The following is a 15,914-nucleotide window of genomic DNA, read 5'->3' as shown; positions in this document are numbered from 1 at the left end:
CTTTGGGCTCCACATACAGCAGCACACTTTTCAGCACACTTTTCATCTTGATAACTGATCTGTTTCTGAAGTATTCATTAGTCAATCTAACTTGATGTGTAAAATTTGGTAGGTGTAGTTTTCCTAGTTACAGGAGCTCATCTCATAGTTTGAAATTTTTTCTGTTCATTAGTTACAGATTTAAGTTTAGATTACCACTGAACATACGCAATGCATCTTACAAAAGAAGTGTTTAAATGTAGGTCTCACTTACCTGACGGGGTTTGTTTTGTTTACTTTTCCCTAGAAACCATTTTTAGAGGCTTATAGGTAATGCCTTTCTTCTGAATACTCCCTACTAGAAAATCTTGCAGAGAAGTTCATGGTACTGTTAATTCTTTGAAGAAATGATCATTTCTCCACACCATTTTGGCAGCAGCATATACATATTTAAATGTTTTACTGAGGAAGAAAAAGCTATTGTTTGGTTTTTTCTTTCAAGTAGGTTTAAAATCTTGACCACTGTATTCCTTGGGGTCTCTAAATATGGCTGACATTTTCCATCCACTGACTTCTGTACCTGCCTCCGTCGGCTTTGCTCCAGAGCCGCAGGTAGCAGAGAGGATGAAAGAATCCTTCCAGGCAGTGGTCTTCTATTGTAAAAAATTCCCAACTTGGTACTCATAAGTATCTCTCTTTAGCAAAAAAAAAAAAAAAAAAAGCTGCTAAGATCGTGATGATCGCTTTCCAGTTAAAAGTATAATAAGAGTAAAGGGACATTGAAAAGTATTAGAGCCAAACACATTTCAGAGAAAAACTCAATGTGAAAATGCTTCACCATGAGCTGGAAACAGTTTGTCCTTTTTGGGGGAGAAGAGCTGATCATAATTGTCTGTGCCTGTAATTAAATGCATCAGCGATCAGGCTGTTAGCAGTACACACAGACAAGTACTGACTCCTTTTGCAGACTTTTCGGATCAGTCTTGTGTAGTAGACCTCCTAGTGAGAGTGAGGCCATTAGGCTCACACTTGCCCACTCTGCACGTGGACCCCTAGGCCTTTTGCTGGACAGCTCTTCTTACTTCCATAAGCCAAGCCTGAACTTGGCTCTGCCCCAAGGCTCTGGTTCTGCCTGGCAGTCTGCTTAGTCCTTCTCTCACATTGTAGGATTTAAGTAATTCCTCCATTAACCGGTTTTCTTGCCATCTTTTCAAAACTTGTGGTATAAAACCCCCTAATGCCCTATTATAAGAGTCAGACTTTGAAAACAAATTGGAATACCTGGAATAGTTCTGAATTTTCATGCAAGAAATGAAATTCTGGGTGAATGTTTTAAGGGCAGAGTTTATTTTTTCCTCTGTTGATGCCTTGGTCGCTAATGATCTTACCTAATTTGAGATTATTTGTTCAAAGCAGAGTTTTATTAAGATGTGGAATTGAGCAAAGTCAACATTTAATCTACCGTGACTCTATTAAACCAAAGTAGTTTGAGTCATCTTAAAGACGTTATTTTCAAAGGGCATAGTAGAATGGTTTCTACTGTTCTATTTAGGCACAAACATTTTCTGAACCTTCCGTCAACTTTTTTCCCCTGACCGCTGCTTTCTGTCCTGTCAGAGGATGAAGTTTTTGCTGCTGCAGCAGAAGTACCTGGAGTACCTGGAGGACGGCAAGGTCCTGGAGGCGCTTCAAGTCCTGCGCTGCGAGTTGACACCCCTGAAGTACAACACGGAGCGCATTCACGTCCTCAGCGGGTAAGGACGCCGGCTCCTGACGCTGGGGTGACGGACGATCGGAATCGTGCTAAGTCCCTGGATGATACTTGTCTGGATACACTCATTTAAACGCATTCAAGCTACCTTTGTCCTCCTGGGAAGCATTGCATATTAGAGAGATACTTAAGTGGGTGAAAGAAAGAAGAAACATGTATTGCCATTTCATAGTCTTCTGTAAAACCCTGTGGCATAAGCTTCTGTGCACACAGTGAACGGCGAAGCTTCCAGTGTGCGGTGTGGGACGTTCTTCCTAACGTGCGCCTGTCCCGCCCTGGGTCCTTGCTGAGCATTTCCTGTGCATGCTCTCACTTGATCTTCACGTCCATTCTTTTCCATGTCAGGGGGCAAGGCCTCAGATCTGGACACCCCCCTTCTGTTCTCCACACACCCTGCTAAGTCCCCTCACACACCGTCTGTCTGCCGGAGGCTCTCACCTCAGGTCCCGGGTGTATGTATCTGACTGCCTCCTTGACGGTCTGCATTTAGGTGTCTCAAGATATATGTTCACAGCGAGCTTCTCGAATCCAGGCTCCCCCACCCCCACCCCCTCCTCCTCTAGTTTTCCCATCTCAGTAAATAGTAAGACCTTTGTCCAAACAAAAACCAAACCTCATCCTTGCATTTCTTAAATCTTTTAACTCTGACCTGTATTGGCCAAACTCTAAAACATCCCAGATTTGTCCATTTCTCCCCATCTCCACAAATTCTATCCTGTGAGTCCCATTCTTTCATTCTCGCTCCCTTAATGATGCACATTTCACATAGCAGCCACATAAATACAGAAGTAAAACCATACATTAAGCCATTTCTCGCCCTTTCTTAAAACTTCCCACTGGCTTTCTAGCACCCTTAGAATCCAGAATCTCTGCTCAAGCCTGCGGAGTCCCTGACCTTTTCCCCGCCATCTTTTCCTTCCTTCATTTACTCTCTAGCGACATTAATGTTTCTTCTGTTCCTTAACTGGCCAAGCCACTCACACTTCCCTTTATCTTAAATGTTCTTCCCCTAATCTTTCCACAGCTGGCTACTAGGTTCTCAGGTCCCAGCCCAAACATCCTCTCCTAAAACGACCTACCCGGTGTTCTCTTGTCACCTCACTGTTTTTAATTTTTTCTTAATAGCATTTTTTTTTATATGACATGGCCAGGGCCTCTAGAACAACATTGACACATAACGAGTTTGCAAATACAAAATAATGGACAGGACGATGGACCCAAAGAAGTATAGGGTTCATTTTAGGATTTTTGAGGAAAGGGAAACGGAACCTCAGAGAAGTGAAGTAACCAGTCCACGATATAGTTGATAAAGCAGAGCACCAGGATTCCAGGCCTGGTTTGACTGATGGCGGAATCATTGGTCCTCATCCACTGCGTCTTCAAATGGTGCAGCATGCTGGGTGTCTTACTACCGTAGCTGACAGATTACCTGGTTCTGTTTACCTCTTTGATAAGGTGTCTGATTTCTGTATCACCTAAACACTATTCACATGATGAATTTTTTCTTGCTGTGGTAACAGAACGTGTAACTTAATCATGTAGTTTTGATTCCAAAATGAACTTCGCCCAATGTATCCCTTGACTGTTTCCCATAAGGAAATGGCCTAAAGGTGGCCAGATGTGGAGTTGGCGTAAGGACCCAGGGTTTTTTTCCCATTGGCCCAGTGTCTTTTCAGTTACGCCACACAGCTTCCCATAAACAGATATTTCTTTTGAAACCCTTAAGGTGTAATGTATATTTGCAAAAGGGGCAAACACAATCATAGCTGTCTTTTGCAGAATTTAAAAAGTGAACAATTTTTCCATAAAAGTATTGATAATAATTTTACCCCCAAAAAGTTATTTTAGAAACCATTAGTTTTGCAACATCAGGCTTCTTTTGTAGCGTATTTTGAATCAAGTTACTCATGCTAGTAAGACAAAGTTAAGCTCTCATCTGCTAAGGTACCCAATACTAAATAAATTGCAAGAGAGCAATTCTCTGCTCCTGGATAAGAGGCGAGTAACTTACTCAGCACTGAATGCAGTTTGCTTCATGCAGTTGAGAAAAAGAGGAGGTGACACATCAACTGAGAGGTTTCTGATACTTCTGTTACCATTCATTAAGCTCTACCTGTATGCCAGATAGTGGACCAAGTACTTTGTATACTCTATCTTAGTTAATCCTTACTTCCCTATTTAATGCCCTTTTTACAAGTGAGAACAGATCTGAGAACAGAGTACCAGACAAAGTAGCAGGAGAGTTACTCGCCAGGTCTAATCTCCATGTCTGAATAATGCCTTCACTTCTTTTACTTTTAAAGCCAGTTCTTCTGAGAAGAGCCAGAACAAGGTCAGGGTCACACTTCCAGCAGGGGGCCTCATGTATTCTCCAGAATCCATGACTTTAGCGTTTATGCCTCCTTCGGCACATATAGTGAGTAATAAAACAGTTCCCAAAGTTTCTGCTTTGGGATCTCAATACCTTTCACAGGATGACCCAAGGATGATTATCCAATTATACCATTTCTTGAGTGACGTTTATGATAAACTCTTGAAGGTATGTTGTTTTTGTTTAATTAACTTAGTGTAAATATCTTTGAAGGGTTTTTTGTTTTATTTGGGGTTTGGGGGGAGTTTTGTTTTACTACTGCGAAGCAATTCAGTTAGCTTAGTAGTTAAGAGCAAGTTTTGCAGCTAAAAATGCCTGAGTTCATATCCCCTTTTTTTGCCTCTTAACCCTAAGCTGGTTACTTAAGCTTTCTATGTCCTGGGTGGTTCATTTGTGAAGTTAGAATCCCATTGCTCGCTTCACCCAGGATTGTGGCGGACATTCAGTAAAATAGTACATGTGGAGTGCTGGGGACGGAGCCTGGTGCACAGTAAGAGCCCCATGTACAGAATGACGTATGATAACAGACGAGGGAGTATGTTCTACTAACAGATGATAATATGTCATAACAATAACATTATATATTTTGCTATTACTGTTGTATTACATTTTAGTAAATATATCCGGGTGCCAGGTTATATTAATGTATTGGGTCCACTGTAGTAATTTCTTCTTGATATGTATTTCTTAGTAAGAACTTGATAGATACTTCTTAGTAAACATATGATCGATATTTTTCAATTATGAAAAATTATTATTATGTTATCCAAAGAAAAGGGTTTGATATTTGGTGCTTTCTCTGTCCTGTTTTTAGGTATCTGATGTGTAGCCATGCAGAAGACCTACGTGCAAAAGCAGAATGGGAAGGCAAAGGAACAGCTTCCCGATCCAAACTGTTGGACAAACTGCAGAGTAAGAGTCTTATTTTTTGATGTTTCTGTGCTTTCTCTTAATTAGAAAGAGATACTGTGAATTGATCAGGAAGACTTGCATCCAGACTCACTCTCGGTGAGCAGTGAGCAGTTACATGAGGAAGAAGGGAAAAGCCATTAAGCCCTTTAAAGCAAAGGTTTCCAAACTCTGCCATGGAGTCTGAGAAGCAGCTCCCTCCTTGGGAGTCGGGGGAGAGGGTGCAGGTCCCAGAGCAGTTCTCTCTTCATTTGTGTTATGCAGTAATGCTCCCGTTAAGATTTTGTTTGGGGGAAAAGTGCTGTGGTTGGAAGAAAAAAATACATAAACCCAAAATGTAAACTACAAGTGTTTTAAATATTTGTAGATTTCAATATGAAGGCCCAGGTTTAAGTAAACTGTTTTCCTCTCTGCCCCCCCACCCCAGATATGTTATATATACCTTCCAGATTAGAGTAGGGGTTTTATTTTTGCCACACTTTTATAGAGATGATCTTTTTTCCCTCTCGGGTTAAATCATGATGTTCTATGTGTTTCACGTTGAGGTATGGCAGTAGAGATCCTAAGAACCAGAAAACTGTGTGGTTGGGGAGGTGTGAGGCATGGAAGAGATGGGTATCCGCATCAAAACACCAGTCATTGCCTGAGTTTTCACAGGATCCTCGGCGTTAGAAGCAATCTGATGAGACCTGGCACCTGTCCGCACGTGTCAGCTGGTCCTTTGTTGGGGGGGGTTCTCTCACACTGTCAGTGATGCTTAGTCTCCCTCTAGTACACGGTCATCTTCAGGTTTTCTCTCCATCGTCACTGGCTTTTCGGTGGGGGAGGTTTCTTGGTAGTGGGGCTTTGGGGGGCTTACTTTGTGTTTTTATTTGTTTTTAGAAATTCACATACAAATTAAAGTCATCCTGTCTGTTCAGTTTTGTGGCAACATCGCCATAGCTGCCGACAAATACTCCTAAAGCTCCTGCTGTGTCGCCTCTCCTGCCGCTGCTCTTAAGGAACATAATATTTTTAGGGCGGGGCCAAGTGCCACAGAAGGGGAACAAATGTCTTAAATCAGAGGTTATACCATCTTGTTATTTTAATGCTTATTGTTACTTCTCTTTTTGAAAATGTCTTCCAGCGTATTTGCCGCCGTCAGTGATGCTCCCCCCGCGGCGGTTACAGACTCTCCTGCGGCAGGCGGTGGAGCTGCAGCGGGACCGGTGCCTGTATCACAATACCAAACTCGATAGTAACCTAGATTCCGTGTCTCTGCTTATAGATCATGTGTGTAGTAGGTAAGAGAAAGACTTCTTCTACGTGTCACAGACTCAGCATCAGCTCTGTTGAAATGTCTTCTTGTTGGGAGCTTGATCCGGTCGCTGTGAAACCATTTGGGTCTGAGTTAGCATTCCCGAGCAGAGCTAGAACCTACTGATGGGGACACTGGAAGAGAAATTTGCACACATTTGTGCAGTGAACTGCATCTTGGGAAGCTGGAAAGTCTAGTTTTCCTCTTCTTGTCTGGGGGTCGGTTGGTTTTGTGTCTCTCCAGCCATCTTTGTGAGGGCTTGTGAGTAGTGTTGGGCGGGGATGCCGGCGACCGGAGGGTCTCCTGTCCTTGGACGCCAGAAGTCATGGACTGACTTTTTCTGGATGTTGTGGCTATCTTAACAAGGGCCCTGATTATTTTCTGCCCATAAAGATCATGGAAATACTTGGTTCAAAGTATTTTCTCTTGGGGTTTTGTTATCGTAGTTGTCCATGTCCATAATTCAGCTCCACTTTAGGTATTAGGAGTATTCTCAGAGAAAATGTGCCTGCTATCTTAATAACGATCTCCAAAAATAAAGCAGAACTTTAATTTTTCAGATACTGAAAAATTAATTCTGAACTTTCACACTTCAGGAGGGAAATGATTTGGGTCTGGGGAACCCCACATGAACAGCTGTAGTACACGTGCCCAGTTTCTTCAGCAGAGATCATTGACGAAGTACTGAAAGTGGCCTGCGTAGGCAGGACCAGAGTGTAGACCAAGTACAGGCTTTGGGAATAACCGTAGATGTTTTGGGCGTGTGCGTGGTGACGGAGGTGATGTCGAGCAGGTGTGTGCATAAACTGCTTCACATGTGGTCAAGTTCTCACCTGTCCCTCCCGAAATGCAGCGAAAACCTGAGGATGATCGAGCTGTTGGCTTTAAGTGACTTAAGTATCATTCATCTTAACGTACTGGATAATTACATGGTGTGCGTCTTAAATGTTCTAAAACAAAGCGATTAGAGATCCTTTTCCTTTTTGCCATTTTTGATTTTGTTCTTAACTTGCTTAGGAGAATTTTTTAATCTTGTCATTTGAGTTTCAGAATAGAGGTAGGAGATAATAGATTTTAAAAGAGTATATGGTTTTATCCTTCACAGCTCCTCTAGAGAATTTGAGACCAGTGTTAAAATTAAGGCAGATGTGAACCCAAACCATTTTTTGATTTGTTAATGTGTTGCTGGTGGAATGCAGTGAAAAGGATTTAGGGTAGACTTTATGGTTCAGGAGGTGTCAGTGGAAACTGAAATCTAGGAGAATGTGACCCACGTGTTTCCTAAGTGCCTTGATTTCTATTACAGTACCTGTGAAAGGAAATCATGGAAAATGTTTAGTCCGACTTTTTCCACCTCAGAACAGGGATCAACCTCTCCTCTAAAGCCGCGTAGAAAGCACTCCTGAGGTTTGCGTAGGAACGAAAGTTCACGCTCTTCAGAACTAACCACTGACGGACAGGGCTTCCCAATAATCTTCTAAAAACAGAACAAAGCTTTGACTCTGTGGTTCTGCCAGTCACCGCTACACGTGCGCGCACACACATGCACACACACGCTCGCCTTAGAGGCTGCTGCTTAAAGTAAGGCCCTTCTGTGCATTCACAGTATCTGTGTCCTTCACTCTTCAGATTTCTGCAGCCAACACACCACCACAGCTGTTGCTGGTGTTGGTGAGGAACAATTTCTTTATTAAATCCAGTGACTACTTTGCAGACTACACCCAGACCTTTCTATAGTATTGACTACTTTGCCTTGAAACTTCCTTTGACTTCGAAAACATTGCAGACTCTGTTTCACTGTTGGCTGCTTCTTAGGCTCCTCCTTTGTACCTGTCCCTTTAATAAGGGTGTGTTCCAGAAGGTTTCTTTGTCTTCCCACCCTCCTCCTTTAGATTCTGATGGAGGCCAGGTCTGGGGTAGAGCCGCGGGCTTGATCTCCTTTCGACCTTCATGCAACTGTGTGCATTGCTTGAGTACTTTCCACGCAACATGTCAGAAGTAGAACTCCCCTCTCCTCTTACTGTCCTGCAAAGTCTGCTTTTCCTCTTGAATTCCCGCTCTCCGTGAGGGGCTGCCATCTCCCCAGCCTGTCCAAGCCAGACCGTCAGAGTCAGACACTGAGGAGGGACGTGTCCGGCAAGAAGTTAGTGTGTGCAGTCTTTACGGATTTGCTGAACTAGAAAAAGGAAACCTGAATGTGATTTAATTCCTAGTATTCCTCTTTCATCTAGAGGTCTTCAGAAGAAAGGTTGATATTTTTTAATATCTGCTTTACTCCCTTGTAGAAATTAGATTAGCACTGAAACTAGAAAACTCTTTATAAAGTAATTTTTAGCATTGAAATCTAAATACAAAGTTTTCTCTCTTTTCTCTGGAGAATAGAGAATTGATTATGAATAAGTGAACTGTAACTTTTTAAAACCCAAATCAGCACTGAAGAGTTTCATTAGATTGTGTATTTGTATTTTTCACAGTGTATACATATATTTGGTTAAATTTAATGGGGTATTTTTCACCAGCAACCAGTGGAAGGATGTTTCCATAGGTAACTTTATAAGTGTTCATTTTTTAGTAAAGGATTGTTAGGAAATATTTATGGAAGCATAAAATGTTAAGATTCAATTTAATTATAATACTATACTATTCAATTTTATTTGGGAAGGTACTGATATTTTTTAACACCATCTTAAATTTTAAATTTACTTGAAAAACAAAGTCATCAACTTTCATTTGTATATGTTTAAAATTAGGCTTTTAGTAAACCCGGGCTGTTAATTAGTCTTTTTCAAAGATTTAAATAATAACAATAATGTTAATTTAAATACCCCTTTAATGACTTGCAGTTACAACTGATTGTGAATAGACTGGATTATTTGTGCCCTAAATTCTGATTATGAAATGGTCCTTCCTTAAGGACATTTTACAACTCTGATTTTAGATCTATCTTTTCATTCATGATCAATTTTACACTTTCAAATTATTGTGTGTTTTGTGCCTAAATGTAAAGTGTTTCTCACTGAGTAAAGGACATCATTATTGATTACTACCTGTAAGAGGTGGGGAAACAGTTGTCGATATTGAAAGTACTTATTGTGACTGGAATTTTATCCAACAGGATCTCGAAAAATGCAGTTTAAAAAATTATATTTGAAAGAAAACTGGTGTTGGAGAGTCAGCCACAGGTTTAAACCTAATTCAGTTACCAGTTTATGGTATTTAAGTTACTTGTCCTCTTTGAGCCTCGTGAAGATAGTACTTGCCTTGCAAGGTGGTTTTGAGAATTAGCAGTATTATTTACAAATGTGTAGCATAGTGCTTGGCATGTAGTAAGTGCTTCATAAATGTCAACTGGTATCGATTCTGTTTAAGTTCACGTATAGAATAATAATTTAAAATTAAAGCAGTTTTTAGACAATCTGAAAATTTAAATCAACTTCCAAATAGCCAGATGCCAAGGTAGATTCTGTGTGCCCAACAATGAATGTTAGTTTAGTTTTAAATATATATTACTTATCAGGCTGGTGAATTGATAAGACAGATTTTTAAATTATAGATTGGTTGGGGAAAAAATAGGAAAGACCACTTTTTAAGACAGACTTTAAAGTTTGCCAAGTCATGGGGATGAAAAGCACAGCGCAGGTGATGTAGTCAACAACACTGTAATAGACTCGTGGTGGACACTTTGTAGTGTGTACATAGTGGTAGAGTCACTGTTGTACACCCAAAACTAATTTACTGTTACATGTCAGCTGTACTTCAGTTAAAAAGAGAAACATTTATAGGGCGCCTGGGTGGCACAGTGGGTTGAACGTCTACTCCCAGTTTCGGCTCAGGTCATGATCTTGGGGTCGTGAGATCAAGCCCCACATCAGGCTCGAGCTCAGGGCAGAGTCTGCTTAAGATTTTCTCTCCCGGGGTGCTTGGGTAGCACAGTCGTTAAGCGTCTGCCTTCGGCTCAGGGCGTGATCCTGACGTTCCAGGATCGAGTCCCACATCGGGCTCCTCCGCTGGGAGCCTGCTTCTTCCTCTCCCACTCCCCTGCTGTGTTCCCTCTCTCGCTGGCTGTCTCTCTGTCACATAAATAAATTTTAAAAATCTTCAAAAAAAAAAAAAAGATTCCCTCTCCCTCTCCCTCCCCCCCAAAAGAAAGAAAAGTTATCCACTAATGTTTAAATAACTTTCATAATCTTACAGAGACTCTAATAGAGTGCTGTACTATTCAGAAAGTAGCCACTAATTACATGTGGCCATTTAAATTTAAAAGTAAAGAAATTAAAATTACATTTAAAAATCCAGTTCCTCAGGTGTCCTAGCCACATTGCAAGTACTGAGCAGCCACACACGGCCAGGGCTCCTTGGTTAGACGTTAAACAGTGCGTAACCTTTCTAAGCACAGAAAGCTCTAGTGGAGGGTGCTGCTGTTGAAGTTGGAGGAGGATAGAATGGTTTTTATTGGTTTTTTTTTTTTTTTTAAGATTTTATTTATTTATTTGACAGAGAGACAGCCAGCGAGAGAGGGAACACAAGCAGGGGGAGTGGGAGAGGAAGAAGCAGGCTGTCCGCTGAGCCGGGAGCCTGATGCAGGGCTCAATCCCAGGACCCTGGGATCATGACCTGAGCCAAAGGCAGACGCTTAACAACTGAGCCACCCAGGCGCCCCTAGAATGGTTTTTAAAAGTGAGTTTACACATGGTTTGAAAAGTGCTTCCTGCGAACAGTCACTCTTGTGGTCGCCTTTCCTCTCAAAGTCAGAAGTCGTAGAGTTCTTTGCCCCTCATCTAGTAGCTGCCGCCGAGGAAATGCCAGCCAGGCGTTGGGCTCCCTGTAAATGCCCCGCCTTCATCATCTCATTCTTGTATGTCATCCTTGTATAAAGAATTTCATGACGTGGCTACTGTTCTCTTTAGTTTATGGTTGGAAAACTTGAGACTTGGATTAAATGAGTTTCCCGGTTTCTGGGAAACAACCTAGTAAGTGGCTGAGGCGGGACTGGAACCAAAGTCTCTCTGACTCTGCTGACCCCTGTTCTTAAGGCTTTATTCTTAGCCATTGCAGCCCCTTCCCTCTGTTGCACTTCTCTACTCCCCCCGAAATACCTCTGAGTATCTGTTGCGTTCCAGGAGTTGTAGATGTCTTTCTTGCCCTGAGAAGAACCCTGTTAGGTGTCTATTAATCTCCTTTTCTAGATGAGGGAACTGAGGCTCAAAGGAGTGAAATGACTCGCCAAAGACATGAAAGCTCGTGACCCAAACTTGTCTGCGGTGCCTCATCTGTTTTTGTCACATCAAGTTGCTTCTATGTAAATAAAAATGCACATTCCTCGTGATGCTGGCCAACTTATACAAAGTTGAAACCCTGATTATTAATTTTTATTTATATGAATTGACTTAATCAGGCCAAAAAATTCTGTAATGGACAAATGCTTTTACTCTTGTTTAATCTTGAGAAAGGGGAAAAGAATAAATTGTACATTGAAGCAGACTTCAGATTACTGATTTCCCCTGAGATTGCCTTGACTAATGTTGTGATGACCTGTCTTCAACATACCGCCGTAAACTCGATTAAGATCTACAAAGGCATTCATATCTTTTTTTTAAAGTTTTTGTACCCAGAGAAGTTTTATTACTTGTTTCACCTTTTTCATTATTAGATTACTCTATTTTGAAAGAATAATTATGTGTGGACTTCTTTGTTTTAGGAGGCAGTTCCCATGTTATACTCAGCAGATACTTACGGAGCATTGTAATGAAGTGTGGTTCTGTAAATTCTCCAATGATGGCACGAAACTAGCAACAGGATCGAAAGATACCACAGTTATCATATGGCAAGTTGATCCGGTACGTACTCCGGTGCGTGTGTCTGTAGACTACAAAAAAGGTAATTCGTCATCTAATCACATATGTTCTAAGTGTGCATATACAAATGTATTCTTTCCTAAGAGCATTTCTTTGTCATTTTTGTCATGTCTTACCTCTTCCTGTGTTTTCTAGGTGGTATATGTAAATTCATATACACAGTAAGTGCGTGCTGGTGATTGTGCTAATAATCCGTGCGTGTGCGATCTGGTTCAGTCCTCAGAATAACTCTGTGAGACACTCCCATCTCTTGTTTTCAGATCAGGAAACTGAGGTAGACGTTAAGTGCCCAAACTCTCAGAGCTAGTAAGTGGCAAAGTTAGACTGAAATCCGGGAATAGTTGTACTCCAGGCCTGCTGCTCTTCGTGCCCCTTGCCCACTTGTATCTTTGTTAATATTCGATTTACCATTCTGTCACAAGTTAGGAAAGACTCGTTACCGTTTGCTTTCTGAAATCTTTCATTGTCTTGTGTGATCTGTGGAACTTCTGTTAAACACCTCCTCCACCTTATTATATACAAAAAGTACTGTATTCTGGATTTAAAATTCTGAGTTCTCTCTAAAATCAGATTTTGTCTTTGTTTATAACAAGATGACTTACAGATTTGTAGAAATAAGTATTTCCATTTCTTTTAGCCAATGGAACATTTATTAACCTATCAAAAGAAGTACATGCCTCTAAATAGGTTAAGGAGAAATACTTGGTTTAAATCATAACTAAATCATCTTATTTTAAAATTTAGAATTAGAATATGATATTAGTCCCAAATAAAGTTGTGGACTTTTACATTGAAAAAAATAGAGAAACGGGCCATAGGGGGGTGGTGCCTGGGCGGCTCAGCTGGTTAAGGGTCTGCCTTCCGCTCAGGTCATGATCCCAGGATCCTGGGATCAAGCCCCAAGTCCCTCTGTCTGCTGCTCCCCCTGTTTGTGCGTGCGTGCTCCACCCCCCCCGACAAATAAATAAAATATTTAAATTAAAAAAAAAAAAAAAAAGAGTCGGGCGCCCAGCTGGCTCAGTCAGTAGAGCATTTAATTCTTGATCTCTGGGTTATGAATTCAAGCCCCTATACTGGGTATAGAGTTGATTTTTAAAAAGAAAGAGAATCAAATTTGAGAGCATACCTCAATTTTTGTGTACCTGCAATATGCTATGAATGATGGAAAGGTGGTAAATAAGACCTATTCTTTGCCATGAAGCAGGCATTCTTTTTTTGTACCATGTAGTACTTTGGCAGTCTGATGACCCTGTGGACCCCCCCGCAGAATGATGTTGTTAAATGCATAAATCAAAACGCATAGTAAACTAAAGTGTATGTTACATAGTAATTATCTAGGAAGTCCAATTATTGAAATATGGTTATCAAAATAGTATAAAAACAGATCCAGTATAACAATATGTTGCTTTTTGTTTTTTTAAGATTTATTTGAGAGAAAGAGAGAGCACAAGCAGGGGGAGGAGCAGAGGCAGAGGGAGAAGCTGACTCCCCGCTGAGCAGGGAGCCTGACATGGGGCTCGATCCCGGAACCCCGGGATCATGACCTGAGCTAAAGGCAGACACTCAACTGACTGAGCTACCCAGGCACCCCAATATGTTTCTTTTTTATTAACACATTAAACAACAAATTCTGGGGCGCCTGGGTGGCACAGCGGTTGGGCGTCTGCCTTCGGCTCAGGGCGTGATCCTGGCGTTATGGGGTCGAGCCCCACATCAGGCTCCTCCGCTATGAGCCTGCTTCTTCCTCTCCCACTCCCCCTGCTTGTGTTCCCTCTCTCGCTGGCTGTCTCTATATCTGTCAAATAAATAAATAAAATCTTTAAAAATAAATAAATAAACAACAAATTCTAGGGGCGTCTGGGTGGCGCAGTCATTAAGCGTCTGCCTTCTGGGATCGAGCCCCGCATCAGGCTCCTCTGCTGGGAGCCTGCTTCTTCCTGTCCCACTCCCCCTGCTTATGTTCCCGCTCTCGCTGGCTGTTTTTTCTCTCAAATAAATAAAATCTTTTAAAAAATAAAATAACAGATTCTAGCAAGAGAGCTAACAACCATCAAATTTTGAAGTAGTGATGAGCATAAATATTTCAAGATAGCTGCAACAACTATAATGTGGTACGAAAATATTTGAGAGTCCTTTATTAACAGTCACCTGATACAGAGAAGGCTAATGCACTGAGTGTATCACCTGCTGTTACCTTGTTGATTGCCTTCATTCAAGATTGAAGGAAATACTGAATTTCAGCCTATGGTTAATGAAAATAAAGATGTGCGTTTGTCCTCCCATTTAAGTTCAAGGATCCCTGCCTCTGTCCCTGACTGACTACGTGTAGGCTGCAGGTAACGCCTGGGAAAGGAACGTACGGTGTAGAAAAGGAAATAAACACCCCATAGTATGTTTCACGCAGGACGTGCAAAGTGTCACGAAAGCGCAGAACGCTGCCCAGGTGAGAGCGCCTGGTCTGAGCCTCGATGCTCACAGCACAGGGAGGGACAGGAGAGGGCATTCTGGGAAGAGAGGGACCTTACCTTCTCCTCCCCCACTGTCCAATAAGAGGATAGGATGGGTAAGGCAAAGAGTGGGAAATCAGACTAGAAAAATTGTGTGGATCCGATCGTGGTCTCTGAACACCGTTCTGAGGAGTCGTATTTCAGCAATTATTTGCAAGACGTCTGAACAGAAAGCATCTCAAACTATGCTTTATTAGGTTTTCTTTGGCAGCACTGTGTCACCCGTGCCCTTCATTTAGCTCATATTTACTGAGCATAGGCTTATGCGAGGCCTTACCGTGAGCTCATGATAGTGCCGTGTAATTGTTCTGTAGTGGGTGCCACAGGGGCTCAAGGGAGAAACCCCCCAGAACTGGAAAGTAAGACGAGTGAGTCGTAGCAGAAGAAGGAGTAAATCGTCATTGAGGCAAAACCATTAACTACTGGCCCCCCCGGGACACGTGGGAAAGGAGAACGTGGCTGGTGTCTGGGCAGTCGCAGGGAGGAGGTTACACTGCAGAGTGGCCCGTGAGGTTAGCGGAGTTGGTAGCCGCCAGTCAAGCAGGATCTTGTGTACTTGGCTACGGAGTTTAGACCAGAGCGCTTTTGTCGGAGTTGGGGTTACGTGTAAAGGGCTTTAGTGGCCAGATGAGCTTGGGAAACGCAGGGTTAATGCTTTCATGCCAGCCTGAGATGCCGTGGGTTTTAGAGTTCGGTATGATCGTATTTTATTATGTCAAATACTGTTTGAAAAACTAATAAGAAAATTGGTGATCTTTTTGAGTATGTGTTTTGTGTGTGTGTGTGTGTGTGTGTGTGTGTGTGTGTTTTAATGGATAGAAAACAGAATACATGGAGAAGGACCTTAAGATTTGAGGTGATGGACACACCTGAGTGGCTCAGTTGGTTGAGAGTCTGACTCCTGACGTCGACTCAGGTCATGATCTCACAGTTGTGGGATCGTGCCCTGTGTTGGGTTCCACACCTACTTTATTAAAAAAAAAAAAAAAAAAAAAGATTTGAAGTGATGTGATCCCAAAGCCTGGTTTCTTTTAACAGCTTTTCTTACCTTTCCACCCCAAAAACATTTTAGCTTCCCGACCCAAAATCTGGGCACAGTGAAGTAGGTTCCATGAACATGGTGGGTTAGTGTGGAGACACTGTATTTGTGAAGGTCTCGCATTTGTATTCCCGTTTCTTTTCAGCTTTAGTTTTTACAGGATTATATTAGTGTGCTGAAACAATT

The 15,914-nt window shown here is 41.8% G+C and overlaps 1 protein-coding gene across 2 annotated transcripts in view; it reads left to right on the top strand.

The window, feature by feature from the left end:
* Positions 1 to 15,914, top strand: part of WDR26 (WD repeat domain 26) — a 41,323-nt gene that overhangs the window by 6,684 nt on the left and 18,725 nt on the right. For both annotated transcript variants that reach the window (XM_045796942.2, XM_045796931.2), the window contains exons 4-7: positions 1,597 to 1,733; positions 4,936 to 5,033; positions 6,157 to 6,313; positions 12,026 to 12,164. In XM_045796942.2, the coding sequence (XP_045652898.1) occupies positions 1,597 to 1,733; positions 4,936 to 5,033; positions 6,157 to 6,313; positions 12,026 to 12,164 (531 nt within the window). The remainder of the gene's footprint in view (positions 1 to 1,596; positions 1,734 to 4,935; positions 5,034 to 6,156; positions 6,314 to 12,025; positions 12,165 to 15,914) is intronic.

Source organism: Ursus americanus, chromosome 2 (genome assembly GCF_024610735.1).
Source record: "Ursus americanus isolate L20-20 chromosome 2, mUrsAme1.1.p, whole genome shotgun sequence".
Taxonomy (NCBI): domain Eukaryota; kingdom Metazoa; phylum Chordata; class Mammalia; order Carnivora; family Ursidae; genus Ursus; species Ursus americanus.
This window is presented reverse-complemented; position numbering and strand designations above follow the sequence as displayed.